General features: G+C 37.7%; 1 protein-coding gene across 1 annotated transcript; it reads right to left on the bottom strand.

Moving 5' to 3' along the window:
• Positions 1-124: 124 nt before the first annotated feature.
• Positions 125-12,373, bottom strand: LOC134797593 (uncharacterized). The gene is made up of 16 exons (XM_063769883.1): positions 12,073-12,373; positions 11,432-11,575; positions 10,944-11,029; positions 9,197-9,295; positions 8,803-8,923; positions 7,774-7,849; positions 7,323-7,453; positions 6,585-6,737; positions 6,042-6,194; positions 5,173-5,333; positions 3,664-3,793; positions 3,044-3,160; positions 2,141-2,304; positions 1,360-1,444; positions 1,206-1,249; positions 125-318 (listed from the first exon to the last, which is right to left on the bottom strand). The coding sequence occupies exons 1-16, from the start codon at positions 12,179-12,181 to the stop codon at positions 136-138; spliced, it is 1,956 nt and encodes a 651-aa protein (XP_063625953.1). The 5' UTR covers positions 12,182-12,373; the 3' UTR covers positions 125-135.
• Between the last annotated feature and the right edge of the window lie 3,149 nt (positions 12,374-15,522).

Genomic DNA, 15,522 nt, shown 5'->3' with positions numbered 1-15,522 from the left:
GCTAACACAACTTTTTTTATAGCCTACATTGTCTCACTGCCGGACTAAAGCTTCCCATTCAGCAGACGCGTCCGGTCCAAACACAACTACTACTTATTTGATTGTAAAAATAAATGAAACAAGCTTTTTTTTACATTATTTATCCACTTTAATATGGCTCTTCATAATATGTTTTAACAGCGTGGGAGCATGGTGGAAGAAACTGTAGCATATTTTACATTTGTAAACTCTTTTCTTGTCATCTGGGTTTTCGCTGTCCACGGGCGCCATGTGGGTCTTCACGTGTCTCTGGCAGTTGTTCAACCTTTGGAACTTGGCCTGAAAAAAATAACAGGAAAAGTAACGCAAAGGCTTCCGGTTCGAGCGCCATCTTGATTGTCACGCGTCGGGATCAATTGCTTTGTTTTTTGCTCATTAATATTGTTTAAAGTGTAATATCGATAGCCTATTATACAGTAAACTAATGTGGTAGTGTGCAGTGAATGGAGAATTAATCTTGAAGCACGTTTAACCATCATTTTGGAGTCAACGGCCGGTTGTCCTCTATCGCTTTACAAGAGCTAAATCACCAATGAGAATGGATGTTTAATGGATATGATCAAATAACTGGAAGAGACGCTTTTACTTAAAGTATTTTGAAAATGAAGATTACTGAAGACATTACTATCGGAATTGACCTAATATGAATAGTATTTACTGAAGACGTTTACCGGATTGAACTTACTGAAAAGACAAAAAATCTACTTATGACAAGGCAGTATGGCTTAGAGCTTTAGCCTGTCCTGATGGACGAAACAAAAAAAAAAAGTAACGCAATCCTTTTTTCATTTCAGGACTAGTACGATTAATCGACTTAAACAAATACGTCAGTGAAACTTGAATCTTTACGCTCGGATATAAGGTTTAAATTAAATTGAACTTTGGCAAAGAGTAACTCATGTTGAAACGAAACATCAAAAATGTCTTTACTTTTTTATAAAACCTAGATTGAGACGGTTTGAAAAATGGTTAAGCCTAATAATACTTGTTAATTACTATACCAACGAGCAAGATCGTATGCTTATTCGCAAGTTTTTTTTCATTTTTATAGTTGTTACTAGTTGGAACGTTCTCGCTACGCAAATAATATAAGTACTTGCTTATCGATTCGAACTAAAGATACTTATACCTATTACTGACTTAGTAAATTTTACTGGGATACTTACATTACATTGCATACAGGCAAACGTTCTTGTTTTATTGAGAGGATCTGAAAAATAATAACATTTATATAAAAGTATAGTGTTTATAATGGGATGATGGCCCATCGTCTATTTATTTGAAAAATTGGTATTTACACTATTTAGTAAACGAAATTACCGGCTAGAACAAGGATTCCATTTTTGTTGTGATTCTCTTCTAGTGTGTCTATGGTCAATTTGTCGTCAGTATCCATTTTATGAGTCTGCAAAAACGAAGTGGAATTTTTATATCGTATCTGCCTGCTGGTTTTTTAAATCTATAGAATTAAGCTAATACATATTAGTCTTTGTTACACTGGCATTAGGATTCATTTCACTAACATGCATAAAAATCTGATTGCCTAAGTGATATTACCTCTAGATGTGTATTGAAATCACTCACTGATCTAAATATCGCGGTGCAAGTCTCGCAGGCGTAGCGTAGGTGGTGTTTTTACATGGTGTTTCTGGTTCCACATCGGTGGAGGTGTGCAGCGTCAGACCTGGCCCCGTAGACAACATGTCAATCGCTAATGCTCCGTAGCGAACGAAATGCAACTGTCACTGTCACACTAATATGGAAGAGTGATAGAGAGACACAAAGCGATTCGATGGCGAAGCGATAGCGATTGTCACCTTGCCTAGGCCATGAATGAATGCACACATCAATACAATATTAGCCGAACATGGTATTTTCTGGTTCCACATCGGTGGAAGCGTGCAGCGGCAGAGCTGGTATGAATATAACTGTGTTGATGTGTGATGTTACCTCGATGCGTGATGAGGTCGTTCTCTGATCTGAATATCGCGGCGCAGGTGCCGCAGACGTAGCCGAACATGGTATTTTCTGGTTCCACATCGGTGGAGGCGTGCAGCGGCAGAGCTGGTATGAATATAACTGTGTTGATGTGTGATGTTACCTCTCGATGTGTGTTGAGGTCGTTCTCTGATCTGAATATCGCGGCACAAGTCCCGCAAGCGTAGCCGAACATAGTGTTTTCTGGCTCTACATTGGTGGAGGCGTTCAACGGCAGAGCTGGTATGAATATCCTTTCTGAATGCTGCGTGCTTGATAGTTCCAGGCCTGAGGTGGTAACGATGTTATTTTAGGTAATTTATTCTGCCATGAGGCCTAGATTAAAATTTGGCCAAAATGATAACGCATATGAAACAATCTACGTACTTAAACTTTTTTAGTTGTGTCCTTTTACGATTTATGACGTATTAAAAAAAACTACTTACTAGATCTCGTTCAAACCAATTTTCGGTGGATTTTTGCATGGTAATGTACATCATATATTTTTTTTAGTTTTATCATTCTCTTATTTTAGAAGTTACAGGGGGGGGGGGACACATTTTACCACTTTGGAAGTGAAGACCTCTATGGATAGGTTTATAGAAAATCTTAATGCGATTCACAGAATACCAAGTTTCAACAGTATAGTTCTTATAGTTTCGGAAAAAAGTGGCTGTGACATGATGGTGATACGGTGATACGGACGGACAGAGACAGGCAGACATGACGTCTACGTATCAGGCAATTTGCGTCTGAACGGACGAATCCATAAGGGTTCAGTTTTTTGCCATTTGGCTACGGAACCCTAAAAAAGCTAGATTAAAAAAAAAGTAAATCTTAAGAGTTTGCCTTGATTGTTTAGGCTATTTTCGGACATAGATAAGTCCTCTTGGCATACAATATGTCAATCTAACCCGTATAGTCGTAAGACTGTGCGACCGAGAACACCTGAAAGTGCCTCGAGCGCCAATTCGACGACTTCTAAGCGACAGAAGTAGCAAGTAGATAGGTAATATGTATAACTCACGTCGCTTATTCAAAGTGACAGATGTTCGCACAATGTCTTGCAGTCGAATCTCGTGGATGTGAATGTGCAGAAAGTTGTGGTCCACTCCAGAGTAGTTGTCTAGTGCTTGTGAGAGTTCTGAAATGAAATTCGTTTATTAGTATTAGTCCATTTGATATCCAACCTTATTTCAATTGCATAAAGTTGATTTCCATCTCCTTCATTAATCCGAAATATAAAATAAATAAATAAATCTTCCCTAAGGATGGAATCATTTTGTATTTCACATTTTACTATCAGCAAAGTTTACGTCTTTGAGCAGCTAAAGTGCAAAACAGGCTAAAAAAGCTAGCATCACAAAAACGAGGGTGAAAAAGCGGTAGTAGCAGTAATAGCCAAGTAAAAATTACTCGCAGTAATTGTAAATAGTTACTGTAACAATTACTTTGGTAAAGTGGTTGGTGGTTTTTGGTTTGTAAAGTTTTCCCTCTCAATGTCATGTACATTTTTCGCTCCTATTTCAGCGATGTGTAATAAATATAACACTTTAAACTCTCGCGTTTTGTTATTTTTTTTGTTTTGTACGGGTCGCGGTAGACCCGTTTGTGTAATTAAATATGTGTAATAAAAGTTATAATTACCATCTTTCGCAGTAGCGTATAATTCTGGCCGGTGAAGAAATCGCCATGTTTTGTCCAAGGGCACCACTTCCCCCGTCACCAGAGTGGGCAGGCTCTCTATGAGATTTGCATCTTCATGTGTCACCACTACCTGGAATTAAATTTATTGGTCAGAACCAAAATGATGACGATAATGATCCTTCCGGCTGATTTCGACCAAGGCGACCACTTCGACTCCTAAATAGCTCGGCGCTCAGCATGCGCCCGAATATGGCTGACGTAGCCGATCTTTAAGGTGAACCCCCGCGCACATTGAGGGCACGTGAGAACACCAGCCAGCCACACAGCTAATTTTTTCTCTCTCTCATTCCACTATTTTAACCTTTTTTTTCTAATAGTTTCCTCGTACGCGGATCCGGAACGAGCATTACGACGATTTACGAACAATGGCGACCATCGCATTTATTAAGTGTCGTCTCATATCAAATAAATACTGGAGTTTATTATTTGTTTAAAAGTAACAAAGGTTGTCGCTCAACAACGCTCTACGAAGCCGAAATTAGCCGAGTCTCTTTCCAAAGACCGATGTGCAATATTTATTGCAGGGTACTGCACTTGGCGGAGTTTCCATGAAGCATACCTACTCGTATATTCTGAATATGCCGTCTACGAGCCCCGATGCAAATTATTTCGTCTAGTTCCACGTAACAATTTTGTTTATTTTAATAAATTTTACACATGAACATAAAATTACCCAGTAATGGGAACCATAATAGCAATGTTTAATGTAGTTTATTTTGATCGTATAATAAAATTGCATGAGACTTTTATTGCTGAAAAAAAGGACTTTTCCAAAACGTTGTCCAAATCATATTGTCCTCTCCTACACCACTGCTGCATGCATGGGCTCGAAATAAAATTGTCAGTACATTGGCAGAGCCGTGTTGCTTTCCCTAGTAAATAGCCCTTTTCACATATGTTGTAATCCTACCCGTCAATAAAAAAATAAAAAAACATTTTTTTTTTCTTTCAGTACAAACGGTATTTCTTGTATTTGGATTTAGTTATTGCAGAGTATTACCATATAAAATTAAATTACATTAGTATAAGCTTTAAATATTAGTAATTTTTAAACAAAAACATTATTTTTGAACAAACGCGAGAACCTCAAAAAATGGTCTCACTAGACGAAAACATGTGCATCGGGGCTCGTAGTTTACCTTAGTGACGAGCACGTTGCGGTTGGCCACGGCGGGCTTGACCGCCGGCAGCCGCACCAGGTTCCGGATCACCTTCTCGGCGAACGCCACGTCCTCGGTACTGTACTTCACGGTGCTCTCCGTGAAGCACATTCTGAATATGCCGTCTAGTTTACCTTAGTGACCAGCACGTTGCGGTTGGCCACGGCGGGCTTGACCGCCGGCAGCCGCACTAGGTTCCGGATCACCTTCTCGGCGAACGCCACGTCCTCGGTACTGTACTTCACGGTGCTCTCCGTGAAGCACATTCTGAATATGCCGTCTAGTTTACCTTAGTGACGAGCACGTTGCGGTTGGCCACAGCGGGCTTGACCGCCGGCAGCCGCACCAGGTTCCGGATCACCTTCTCGGCGAAGGCCACGTCCTCGGTGCTGTACTTCACGGTGCTCTCCGCGAAACACATCCTGAATATGCTGTCTAATTTGTCGTCACCTGCGATAGATAAACAAAATTTCATATAAATAAATAAATAATAAATAAATAAATATTGGGGACATCTTACACAGATCAAACCTAGCCCCAAACTAAGCAAAGCTTGTACTATGGGTACTAGGCGACGATATACATACTTGTATAGATAAATACATACTTATATACATAGAAAACAACCATGACTCAGGAACAAATATTAGTGTTCATCACACAAATAAATGCCCTTACTGGGATTCGAACCCAGGACCACTATATAGAAACTAATAACCGACAAGATATTTTTCTTAGAGATGATGCCATAAATTGAATCTAAAATTAAAAGCTTGTAAAAAAGGAATGACATAATTCAATAATACATTTTGAACCTTATTACCATAGTTTTAAAGCATAGGTATCTAATAAAGTCGTAGATTGCAACAGTTGATAATTTAATCGAATTTAAACTGTCATGAGACATAGTAACATTAAACAAATTTTACGGTTTAAACTCACGTGTTTTTAGTCACTCGCGCAGTACGCGAAGCACGGCCGTATGAACGCTGCTCGCACTGTTAGTGCTTGCTTGAGAAAGAAGACCTAAGCTCTCCGAAATATGTCGCGCGAGTGACTAAAAACACGCGAGTTTAAACCGCAAAATTAGTTAGAAGTTGATAATTTGGGTTGATCAAACTTAACTGCATGACTACGTCCTGCGTATTAGTCACTTACCTAAATCGCTAGAACCAATCGAGTCAGAAATGCTATCCATGTCTGCATCAGAATGTTCAGTTTCTTTGGCAACATTTTCGTCCGGTTTGATGACCCGGCAAACCAGCCTCTTTCCATTTTTAGTTTTTCCTAATACTATCTTATCTGGTATATCTGAAATTAAAAGTTCAGAAAGTTACTTCTTAGACTTTGGGATACTTCAAATAGGTTCAGGCAGGCCTTTTTAAGCAGACCACGCATTGGTGAGTTAACTAACCTAAGCTCAATAAGAAATAATGCGTACACAAATTGTCAGAAACTCACTGGTACGCTCCAAGGTACTAAATCATGTTCAGCGCTTGACTTCATTCCATCAACCATCACATCACAGTAACATTGAAAATTGCTCAAGTTTCTTGTACTATTTGATGCGAGAAATCGTATGAAATTATCGTTCGTTCGTGATAAATAATTTATATTGTTTTAAAATTACGACATTCTAATATTTCGATTGTGGCCCTAGTGAATAAGGGTATAAGTCTAGGGCAGCGCTGTTTAGTTTACCTTTTAGACAGAAGTCAGTACGTATTCGTAAAACATTCTCATCTTTCCAGTTGTCACAAACCCCGGAGTAAAGGTTTTCCACCGGAGCTTTATTAGAAGTGTCTATTTTCTCTGTGTTAGGTTTCTCTTCCCATTGGGATTTCTCAATTTGATCTGGAAGCAAATAATTTTGTACAATCCGCTCGAGTGTGTACAGCGCACATAACAAACAAAATTCATCCCAATTAAAATAGGAGAAAAGGAGTGCGAGGCGGTGGGACCCGCTTCGCCCACTCCAACTCGAAGTAGTTCTTTCATGGGCTCCAGGCTTATTCAGATCTGGAAACCAGTATAAGCTTTTACTAAATTGTTGGGTATGGCAGAAAATGAACCTTATATCTTTGCAATAAGTTCCACAAATTGCCAGTTAAAAGTGAAAACTTCCGTGAGACATTTTCGCGGAATTGAGGAGCATAGACTAGGAATCCTCTAGACGGAGTTTAGAGCAATTATTTCATGCAACCGATGCTGCCAAAAATGCGGGGGTGCGCGGGACGAGGTTAGCGAGATCCCGTGCCGTGATTGGTCCGTTCAAACGATGAACGCGTTCACGGACGTCACACAAAGACACTTTCGACTCGAACATGGAGTAAATTTACCGTATGCGTGGCAGCGGGGGTAGCGCGACTATGCTCAGTCTAGATGATGTTTTGTCTGTGTTGAGGAGATAGTAACTCATTTTGCACAAAGCACACTAACCTTTATTATCAATATTGTCATCCACCATCAGAGATAATTCTGACGGTTCTTCTACTTTACTTTCATTCTGGGCACAATTCAGTTGCTCCATGGCCATTTCACTCAGTGGCGGATACTCTATCTTTAGCAGGCTAAAAAAATACATAAATTTAGTTACATAACTAAATAGAGACTGAAAATTACCACACCAAGTCACGACGGGCCTCATTTTTGTACAGTCTTCACAGTCTTTTGTACAATGTCGACTGCAGAGTTGGTTGATCCCCTGCATAGGTACATTGTATAAATGGGGAGTCGATATCTCTGCAGCTTGTACATTGCCAAAACTCACACAACCTTGTTAGTTAAAATTAAAGGTACCCGCAATCCATTTTAGCTATACTAAAGAGCTCACTAGATGGCGCTGTTCGTCAAATTTAAATAATTTGTGGTGAATTAAGATATTGCTTACCCGGGTTCAGTTTCAGTTACCCTGGCTTCAGTTCCACCAGGGGCCGTATCATCTGCTTTCAACTTTTGAATTAGTTCTGCAATTTTATTAACAAAAATTACCAGTTTTGAATTAGCGACATGAAAAAAATGCAGAAAATGAGATTGTGGCAAATATTTTCGTCGATTATCATCATACTTTTCTTGGTGTGTTTAAAGTAAATCACCTACAGACTTAGGGCCAGTTGCACCAACCACATTTGACAGGGTGATCAACGTCAGCCGGCGCCCCCCGGCGCTTTACTATGAAACTTTCCATACATAAAAATTTAGCGAACTCTTTAACGATACGAACAGTTTGGTGCAACCGACCCTTAGACTGGCACCCTAAATCTATTTGTTGGCACCCATTTATTACAGAATTATGACCATTACTGCCTTTACATAAGGTTGAAGATGTCATATTGAAGGGATAGTAAAAATATAACTTATTTACCTTATCATTATATAACAACTGTTAAAAAAATTGAGGATAGGTATTAATTAGTAGGTACAAATAAGGAAAAAATCAACTTATGGACCGACACTAATCTGTCCACAACATTTAACCTTTTAACCGCCAGCAATTTTTGATCGAGCGTGCTCGTGTCGCCACCGACAGTAATTGTACCACGCAGAGTAAGGTTGGCATAGCTACGGGAGTTATAAATGTGCTGTAAAAACCAAATCAGATCTTTGTCTTATTTATCAGACTGTGGCGGAATGAGCTGGATATGTAATGTCTTATATATCAGACTCTGGCGGTTAAGGGGTTAAACTTCATTCGAAAATTTCGCTTATAAATATATATTACTTTTATATCATTAAATTTTATGTTATACGTTAAAACAAGCGATTCGCTCTCTGATAGATCTAAAATGTAGACAAATAAATATTAAATTGTAAACCTTATTTCTTGGTACCTAATAATTCTAGATATATGTTTGGTAACGCCAGAGATGTGAAATGTGTCGGTCCAAAAGTTCATTCGCCCGTAAAAAAAACAACATACTTTCATTATTAGTTATGTCGTGAAGCCCTAAAGTGTCTAGGACATACACCTTCTCGTTAGTTTCTAGTAAAATCCAGCCCTTCTGTTCTAGTATATGGTATTGCTCATCTGTCAGAGTTATCTGTAAACACAAGAATGTTATATTCATAAACACTCACTATTTTTCCCAAAATCAGTAAACAATTTATGTATCACATATATGTATTAATTTCGAGCAAAAAGGAAAAATCATGCGTTCAAGAGGTATTTCAGTTCAGATGAAGACAAAGTATCTGTTATTGTAATTTGAATCTTCCTGCTTACACTTTATGATCGATAGTTGAATGATAAACTAACACATAACATAACATGTGTTTATCTAGTCTAGTATCTAGTAATTATTAGAATTACTTACCTCTGTTAAGCTATTTCCTGACAAAGCATCCTGCTTATTAGTTTCAGTGACAGAATTATGCGATTGCACGGCTGGTTTTAGTTCTACTTTGGTTTTTACCTGAAATTAAGTTAAAAAAATGTGCTTATTTTAGTCTTACAGTACATCAAATTTTAGCTCAATCAGATACCATGTATACTACCAAATTGTCGAAAAACCACTTGAAAATTTTGAACCTGCATAGTTTCATAGGTATCATCGCCCACACTGTTTTTAACTGACATCGGTGGACCTTATGCCTTATGTAATAAGGTCCACTGATTTACATTACATTTAGGAGTGTTGCTGTTGCTGTTCAGGGAATTTAATTTAGAATAGAATAGAATCATTTATTGCATATCACAAACCAGTTATAAAGGTGGTACATATTATTGGGTTAGTTTAAGTGACGCCCTGTAAGGACACAGCAACATATACCTATAATACAGTTACCTAACTTAAAACTAGCATAACAATTTTAAACATTTTCAATTATCGTTACATATTATGAGATCATTTTAATCATATTTTTCGCTAAAGTATTCTTTCACACTATAAAAGCACTTATTAATAAGGAAGATTTTTAACTTGTTATGGAATAATTTGTGATTTTCTAAGTTTTTCAGAGAATTCGGAAGGTGATTATAAATTTTGATACACATAAAATGCGGGCTAGATGTCACAAGGTTTAATGAGGAAAAAGGCAATTCTAGTTTGTGTAAATTTCGGTTGTTTCTTCTATTGTCTATTAGTGGTGAATAAAGATTGATGTGTTTTCTGACAAATTTGCTTGTTTCAAAGATGCACATCAAGGCAAGGGTGAGGATCTGGTGCTTAATAAAATGAGGTCTACAGGAATCTAGTTGATCAATATTTACCAGTATTCTAATGCATTTCTTTTGCAATATGAATATTGTCTCAACATCACAACTATTTGCCCACAAAACGAGACCGTAAGATAACCTAGAATAGGCATATGCGTAGTATGCTGTGAGTGCAGTCTCGAAGTCCGTAACGCGTTTAAGATGTTGAAGCGCGTAGATGAAAGAAGACAACTTTTTTGATAGTTTTTGTGTGTGGGATCTCCAGGTCATATTACTGTCTAGATCTAATCCTAATAGAGTGGCGGTATTTACATGGTCTATTTGTGTGTTCTGGAAACTGATGTTTAATGGCAATATGGCTTTTTGACAAGGTTTGAATTGGATAACTTTTGTTTTTTTGAGATTAAGTTGTAGATTGTGCGTTTGTAACCAATTTGTAACGGAATTTAATTTAGACTCTAATTTAGTTGTACCATCATGGCTATCACTACAGGAGACTAGTTCAGAAACGTCATCGGCAAAGAGCGTACAATGGTCGTCTAATATGTCAGGTAGGTCGTTTATATATATTAGGAATAATAGGCAACCTCATTTTGTCACAGTGACAATAGTATGAGGTCTCTCTCTAGCATCTTTCATATTGATGGTCACTGTGACAAGGTACGAAATGGGTCGAAAATTTTATTCTTTACCTGTAAATGTTTTTTTTATGTTATGTTGCAACTTAATCAATAGCTTTTAAAGTAAAATAAAATATACCAACTTTTATTTGTTTTTTTTGTTACCAATAATTGGTTCAGGGCCTTAACCAGTTTAGTAATTATCAGGAGTCAGTTATGATGCTCAAACATCTATCATAAGAAAATATGTCTGTACAATCAGTCATAGGCATAAGGAGAAAATACCTGATCTACTGGAGCCTCAGCTTCGGGTTGCAAAAGGTAGCTGTTAGCATACAAGTTGCTGGTTCCTTCTGGTATGCTGAACTGGTCTGTGAAAAGCATGAAATATTATTGTTCATTTAAAATAAAATAAAAATATGTGTTGAACCAAGAATATTTTTGTATGTAGCAACTATGACGAAGCCTGCACTGTGATTTGATTTTGTATCTAATTTGGATAATGTGTTCCAAGACTATATGTGTAGATTGTATTGGTTTAGTTATTTTTTTTAAACGGAGAACTATTATTAAAGACAAGAGTATCATTGTTTATCTCAAAAAATAGTTGCAATAGATATTGTTTTAAGTCTTAAAATAATAAGCATAGTTCTTTATTACAATACCTACATTGTTGGCCCTCATGTGAGTTAAAAACGGAGTTAAAAACAAAAATAAACAAGATTATCAATATTATCATGATGTGGTTTCCTCTAAGCAGATATTGAAATTACCTGGTACAGAGATCATTTCAGTGGTAGTGTCAATGTCAACATAGAACTGCTGCGGAGTCACATCCAGCATGGTGCAAGCTTGCTCTCCCTCTAGAACTTCCTGGGTGTCTTGCACTTGAGTCACATATTGCACTTGTCTGTTAACTGAAGAACATTTTTTATACCACAAATATACTGCCCTCCTAAGCCAAATAGCGCTATCACAAAAACAAATGGTTGTGAAAATGGAATTCTCAGTTATACAAACTAAAGTATAAGTTAGCAATTAATTTTCTTTTCAGATAGCGCTTTTTGGCTTAGCAGGGCAGTATACATGGCCCTGACTTTTGATTATCCCTGGAATGCCCCTCATATTGATGAAATGAGATATAAGGCTAAAAAATACCAATTTATAAATTAATCTGCACTGCAGGATCATGCAGGACAAGCCATGGCTTAAAGTTAAATTCGTTTTCATAGCTTATTGTTACTTACTTGCTACATATTGACCATTTCTTCTGTCACAAGTGTGTAGTGTTAAAAAGAAACCTTCAGGATTTAAGGATCTGCCTAAAGCAAAGGGGGTGCAAAAAAAGGACTTAGAACCAACCAGCCCTTCTTTTTTTTCATAAAATATAAATAGTCATTGTGTAAAAACTTACTAAGAAACGTTCCATCGTCTTGCACAACAAAGAACTGATAGGGTTCCGCTTCTGTACTGCTTCCAGATGCAGGCAAAAATTCGTAGGTTTCATAGTTCTCTTTATCCATAATTTAAAATAAATCTGGAGTTTAAATTTATTTTTGGTCACCGAGTAAACACGGAAAAACAAACCGGTTTTCGGTTTATAACACTCTATACAAGGAACACGAAAACTAAACGTAAATTATGAATCGTTTACTATCAGATAAATTGGTTAATATCAGATTTCTATAGAAATATAAAGAAACACACTACATTACATTATTTTGCCAAATTTCAGTCAGTAGGTCAGTAACAATCATGTAACAATCGATTTGCTATTCTTAATTTGACATTGACAGACTGACAGCTGTCACTATCACTTTTAGTGTCACTTTAATGCGAATAAGTCCAGACGGGATGATCAAATCGCCCGATATGATCAGAAATGAAACTGGCGTCAATCCCCAATTTTAGATTTATAGTCATTATAGTGTTATTTGAGTCCTCAAAGTAAAAAAAAATGCCCTCAAACGAAAATACTAGCGTCACAAATTGGTATAAGAAAAGTCTGCAGCGGATTTGATAGCCCACGCAGTGTAAGTGTTATTTATACGTCATAATTTCATAGAATTTTGACGTTTAAAATGACACTTGCACTGCGTGGGTTATCAAAATCGCTGCAGACTTTTCACGGTCTGACTCTATTCTTGCGTCCGCACCTCCATTTTATCGGTGGTAATCGGCGGTCAAAATTGCCGAGCCAAATTGGCGTTAGCATCCGCACGGCCGACCGCAGACATTCGGAATTTTCCGTACGGAATGACATGTGCAAGCGAGACAGCGCTATGCATTTGTAGAGCGAGTGGGAATCCACCTCATGAAACCGAATGAAAATTCCGAAGTCTGCGGCCTGGGTTGATCGGACAATTTAATCAGATTGGTAAAATAAATTGTCTCGTCTGGACTAGGCTTTAGGTGCATTAGGAAGGGTACGCGTACCTACTATAGTCGCACCAATAAAAGTCTGCAGCGGATTTGATAGCCCACGCAGTGGAAGTGTTATTTATATGTCATAATTTCATAGAAGTTTGACGTTTAAAATGACACTTGCACTGCGTGATATTATACTACTCTTTGGCGTGGGCTATCAAAATCGCTGCAGACTTTTTACGGTCTAACTTTACTTAGCCCCCATTCGGACGAAGCTTTTTCAACGCGCGTTAAAAAAGCTTTTGAATCTTTCAGCACTCTAAATTCGATTTAACGACCAAGGCTTAAAGTCGAAAATCCAACAACGCTTGATAAAAAGCACCACCGCTGTCGTGTGAATAAATACACATGTATCCATTTGTGTCATTCAAACGCTTTTTTAACGCGCTTTGTAAAAGCTCTCGTGCGAATGGGGGCTTATTACTACTACGTACGTTTACTTTCCATGAAATATGTGCACGACAACATCACTACCAATATTATGCTATTTTAAAACAGATGGTATCAAAATAGTTATTTACGATACAAGTGCGGAAAAGAGGAAATGCGAATTACCTATTCGCACGTGTATCGTACGTTTTACAGTACATACGGCCCTTTAAACTTTTGACATCGCACGAAAATGCTATTTTACGCACTAGTGCGGGAAAATAGGACCATATTATGTACTGTAAAATAAATGTATAATATAAAGTCGGTATGGTCTGATGGTAAGCAGTCTCCGTAGCCTATGGACGCCTGCAACTCCAGAGGTGTTACGTGCGCGTTGCCGACCCTATGTAACACTCCGCACCCTCGTTGAGCTTACCTCACAGGCACACCGGCAGGAACAAAACACTATGAGTGAGTGAGTAGCATATGATGGTCGGGGTCTAATCATCTAATGTTATTTGGTTAAGTTTACATTCAAATTTTACAAACAGTACAAAAAAAAATTACTACGATTTATGGATTTTTTTTCGTCATAATTTATTATCATAAAACTGAAGTTTTAGAATTAAAATCACAAGGACGCATACAAATTAAATACGACTTATTGGTTGGGTTGGGTCAGTTCAGTACATATACTTGGTCAAGCAGATCTTGTCAGTAGAAAAAGGCGGCAAATTTGAAAAATGTAGGTTCGAAGTGATAACGTACCATAGAAAATTTGAATTTCGCGCCTTTTTTTACTGACAAGATTTGCTTGACCATCTATATTAGTATGTGCGCTCACACTCTTAAATCAATGTAAAATCGAACACATAATTAAAGGTCGAAAAAGCTTCACAGCGACATGTATTCCTGAGAGCATAGTCATAACACTTAAGCATTACAGGTTGATACATAGGCGCTCTAAACTTCCCCATTACTATCAGCTCTTGTATATATTGAAATGTAGATTCTTTGTCTACATTTGATGTATTTTGCTCCCAATCAGACATTAAGAATCTGTGAAACCAAACATCATTGCGCATGTATTGGTTTACAGGTAGACAGTAAGCTCCTCCATAATATACCATGTCTCCGCACCGTTCAAGAAGCGTAAGCATAACATCTTCATATCTCCCTCCTATACAATTAAGTGCTAATGTTGGTCGCTGAAAACTTAAATAACAACATGCCAATTCTTCAGCTTCTTCAAGGGTAAAAACTCTCGTAGCACCTATACTTAACAAGTGTTCTTTCACATATTCATACCCACAGTGATTTGCAACAATATTAAGCGTTTCAACTCCCATGGCTTTGCAAATCTGTATGACACATTGTCCGATAGCACTATTAGCACCATTTTGAACAACACATTGTCCAGGACATAGCTTTTGTTGCTTAAAGTCATTTAGCAATCTGTAGGCACTCGCAGGTGCTCCAGTGAGCATACTTGCTTCAGCTAAAGGTATGCTAGGAGGAATTCTATGGAGATGACTTTCATTGTAAATACCATAGTAACACCATGATCCTAGCTGTCTGGAAGTTAGGATTACTCTTTGGCCTGGCTCTACATAGGTCACTTTACGGCCAATTTCCATTACTTCACCAATACCTTCATCTCCACCCACATGGGGCAAGCGGGGCAAATTTGGATGCGATCCTGAAAAATAATATAAAGAAAGTATGCAATAAATTATCTGATCATAAGCACGGTACTCCTTAATGATAGTTGCTGAGCAGTGTGTCAGTTAAAGTTGGGTTGTTTATTAGGATTATAATGCCTTCAGGTCAGGCGGCTTAGCATGGTCGCGTTTTTATCCCTTGTCACCATGCCTGTCACGTTCTAACAAGTACGTAAGTGCGAAAGGGACGCGCATAGTGATAGATGATAAAAATGGAACCGTGCTGTGCCCACAGGTGGAAGAAATTACTAACTAATTTTCAGTGACACTACAGTAACTTATTTTCTCTGCAGGCACTTAATATTTTTGAACTCTTGAATTGCTATGACTATAAATAAACAAAA

Source organism: Cydia splendana, chromosome 15 (genome assembly GCF_910591565.1).
Source record: "Cydia splendana chromosome 15, ilCydSple1.2, whole genome shotgun sequence".
Lineage (NCBI taxonomy): Eukaryota > Metazoa > Arthropoda > Insecta > Lepidoptera > Tortricidae > Cydia > Cydia splendana.
The sequence above is the reverse complement of the archived record's forward strand: the minus strand, read 5'-3'. Positions and strand labels throughout refer to the sequence as shown.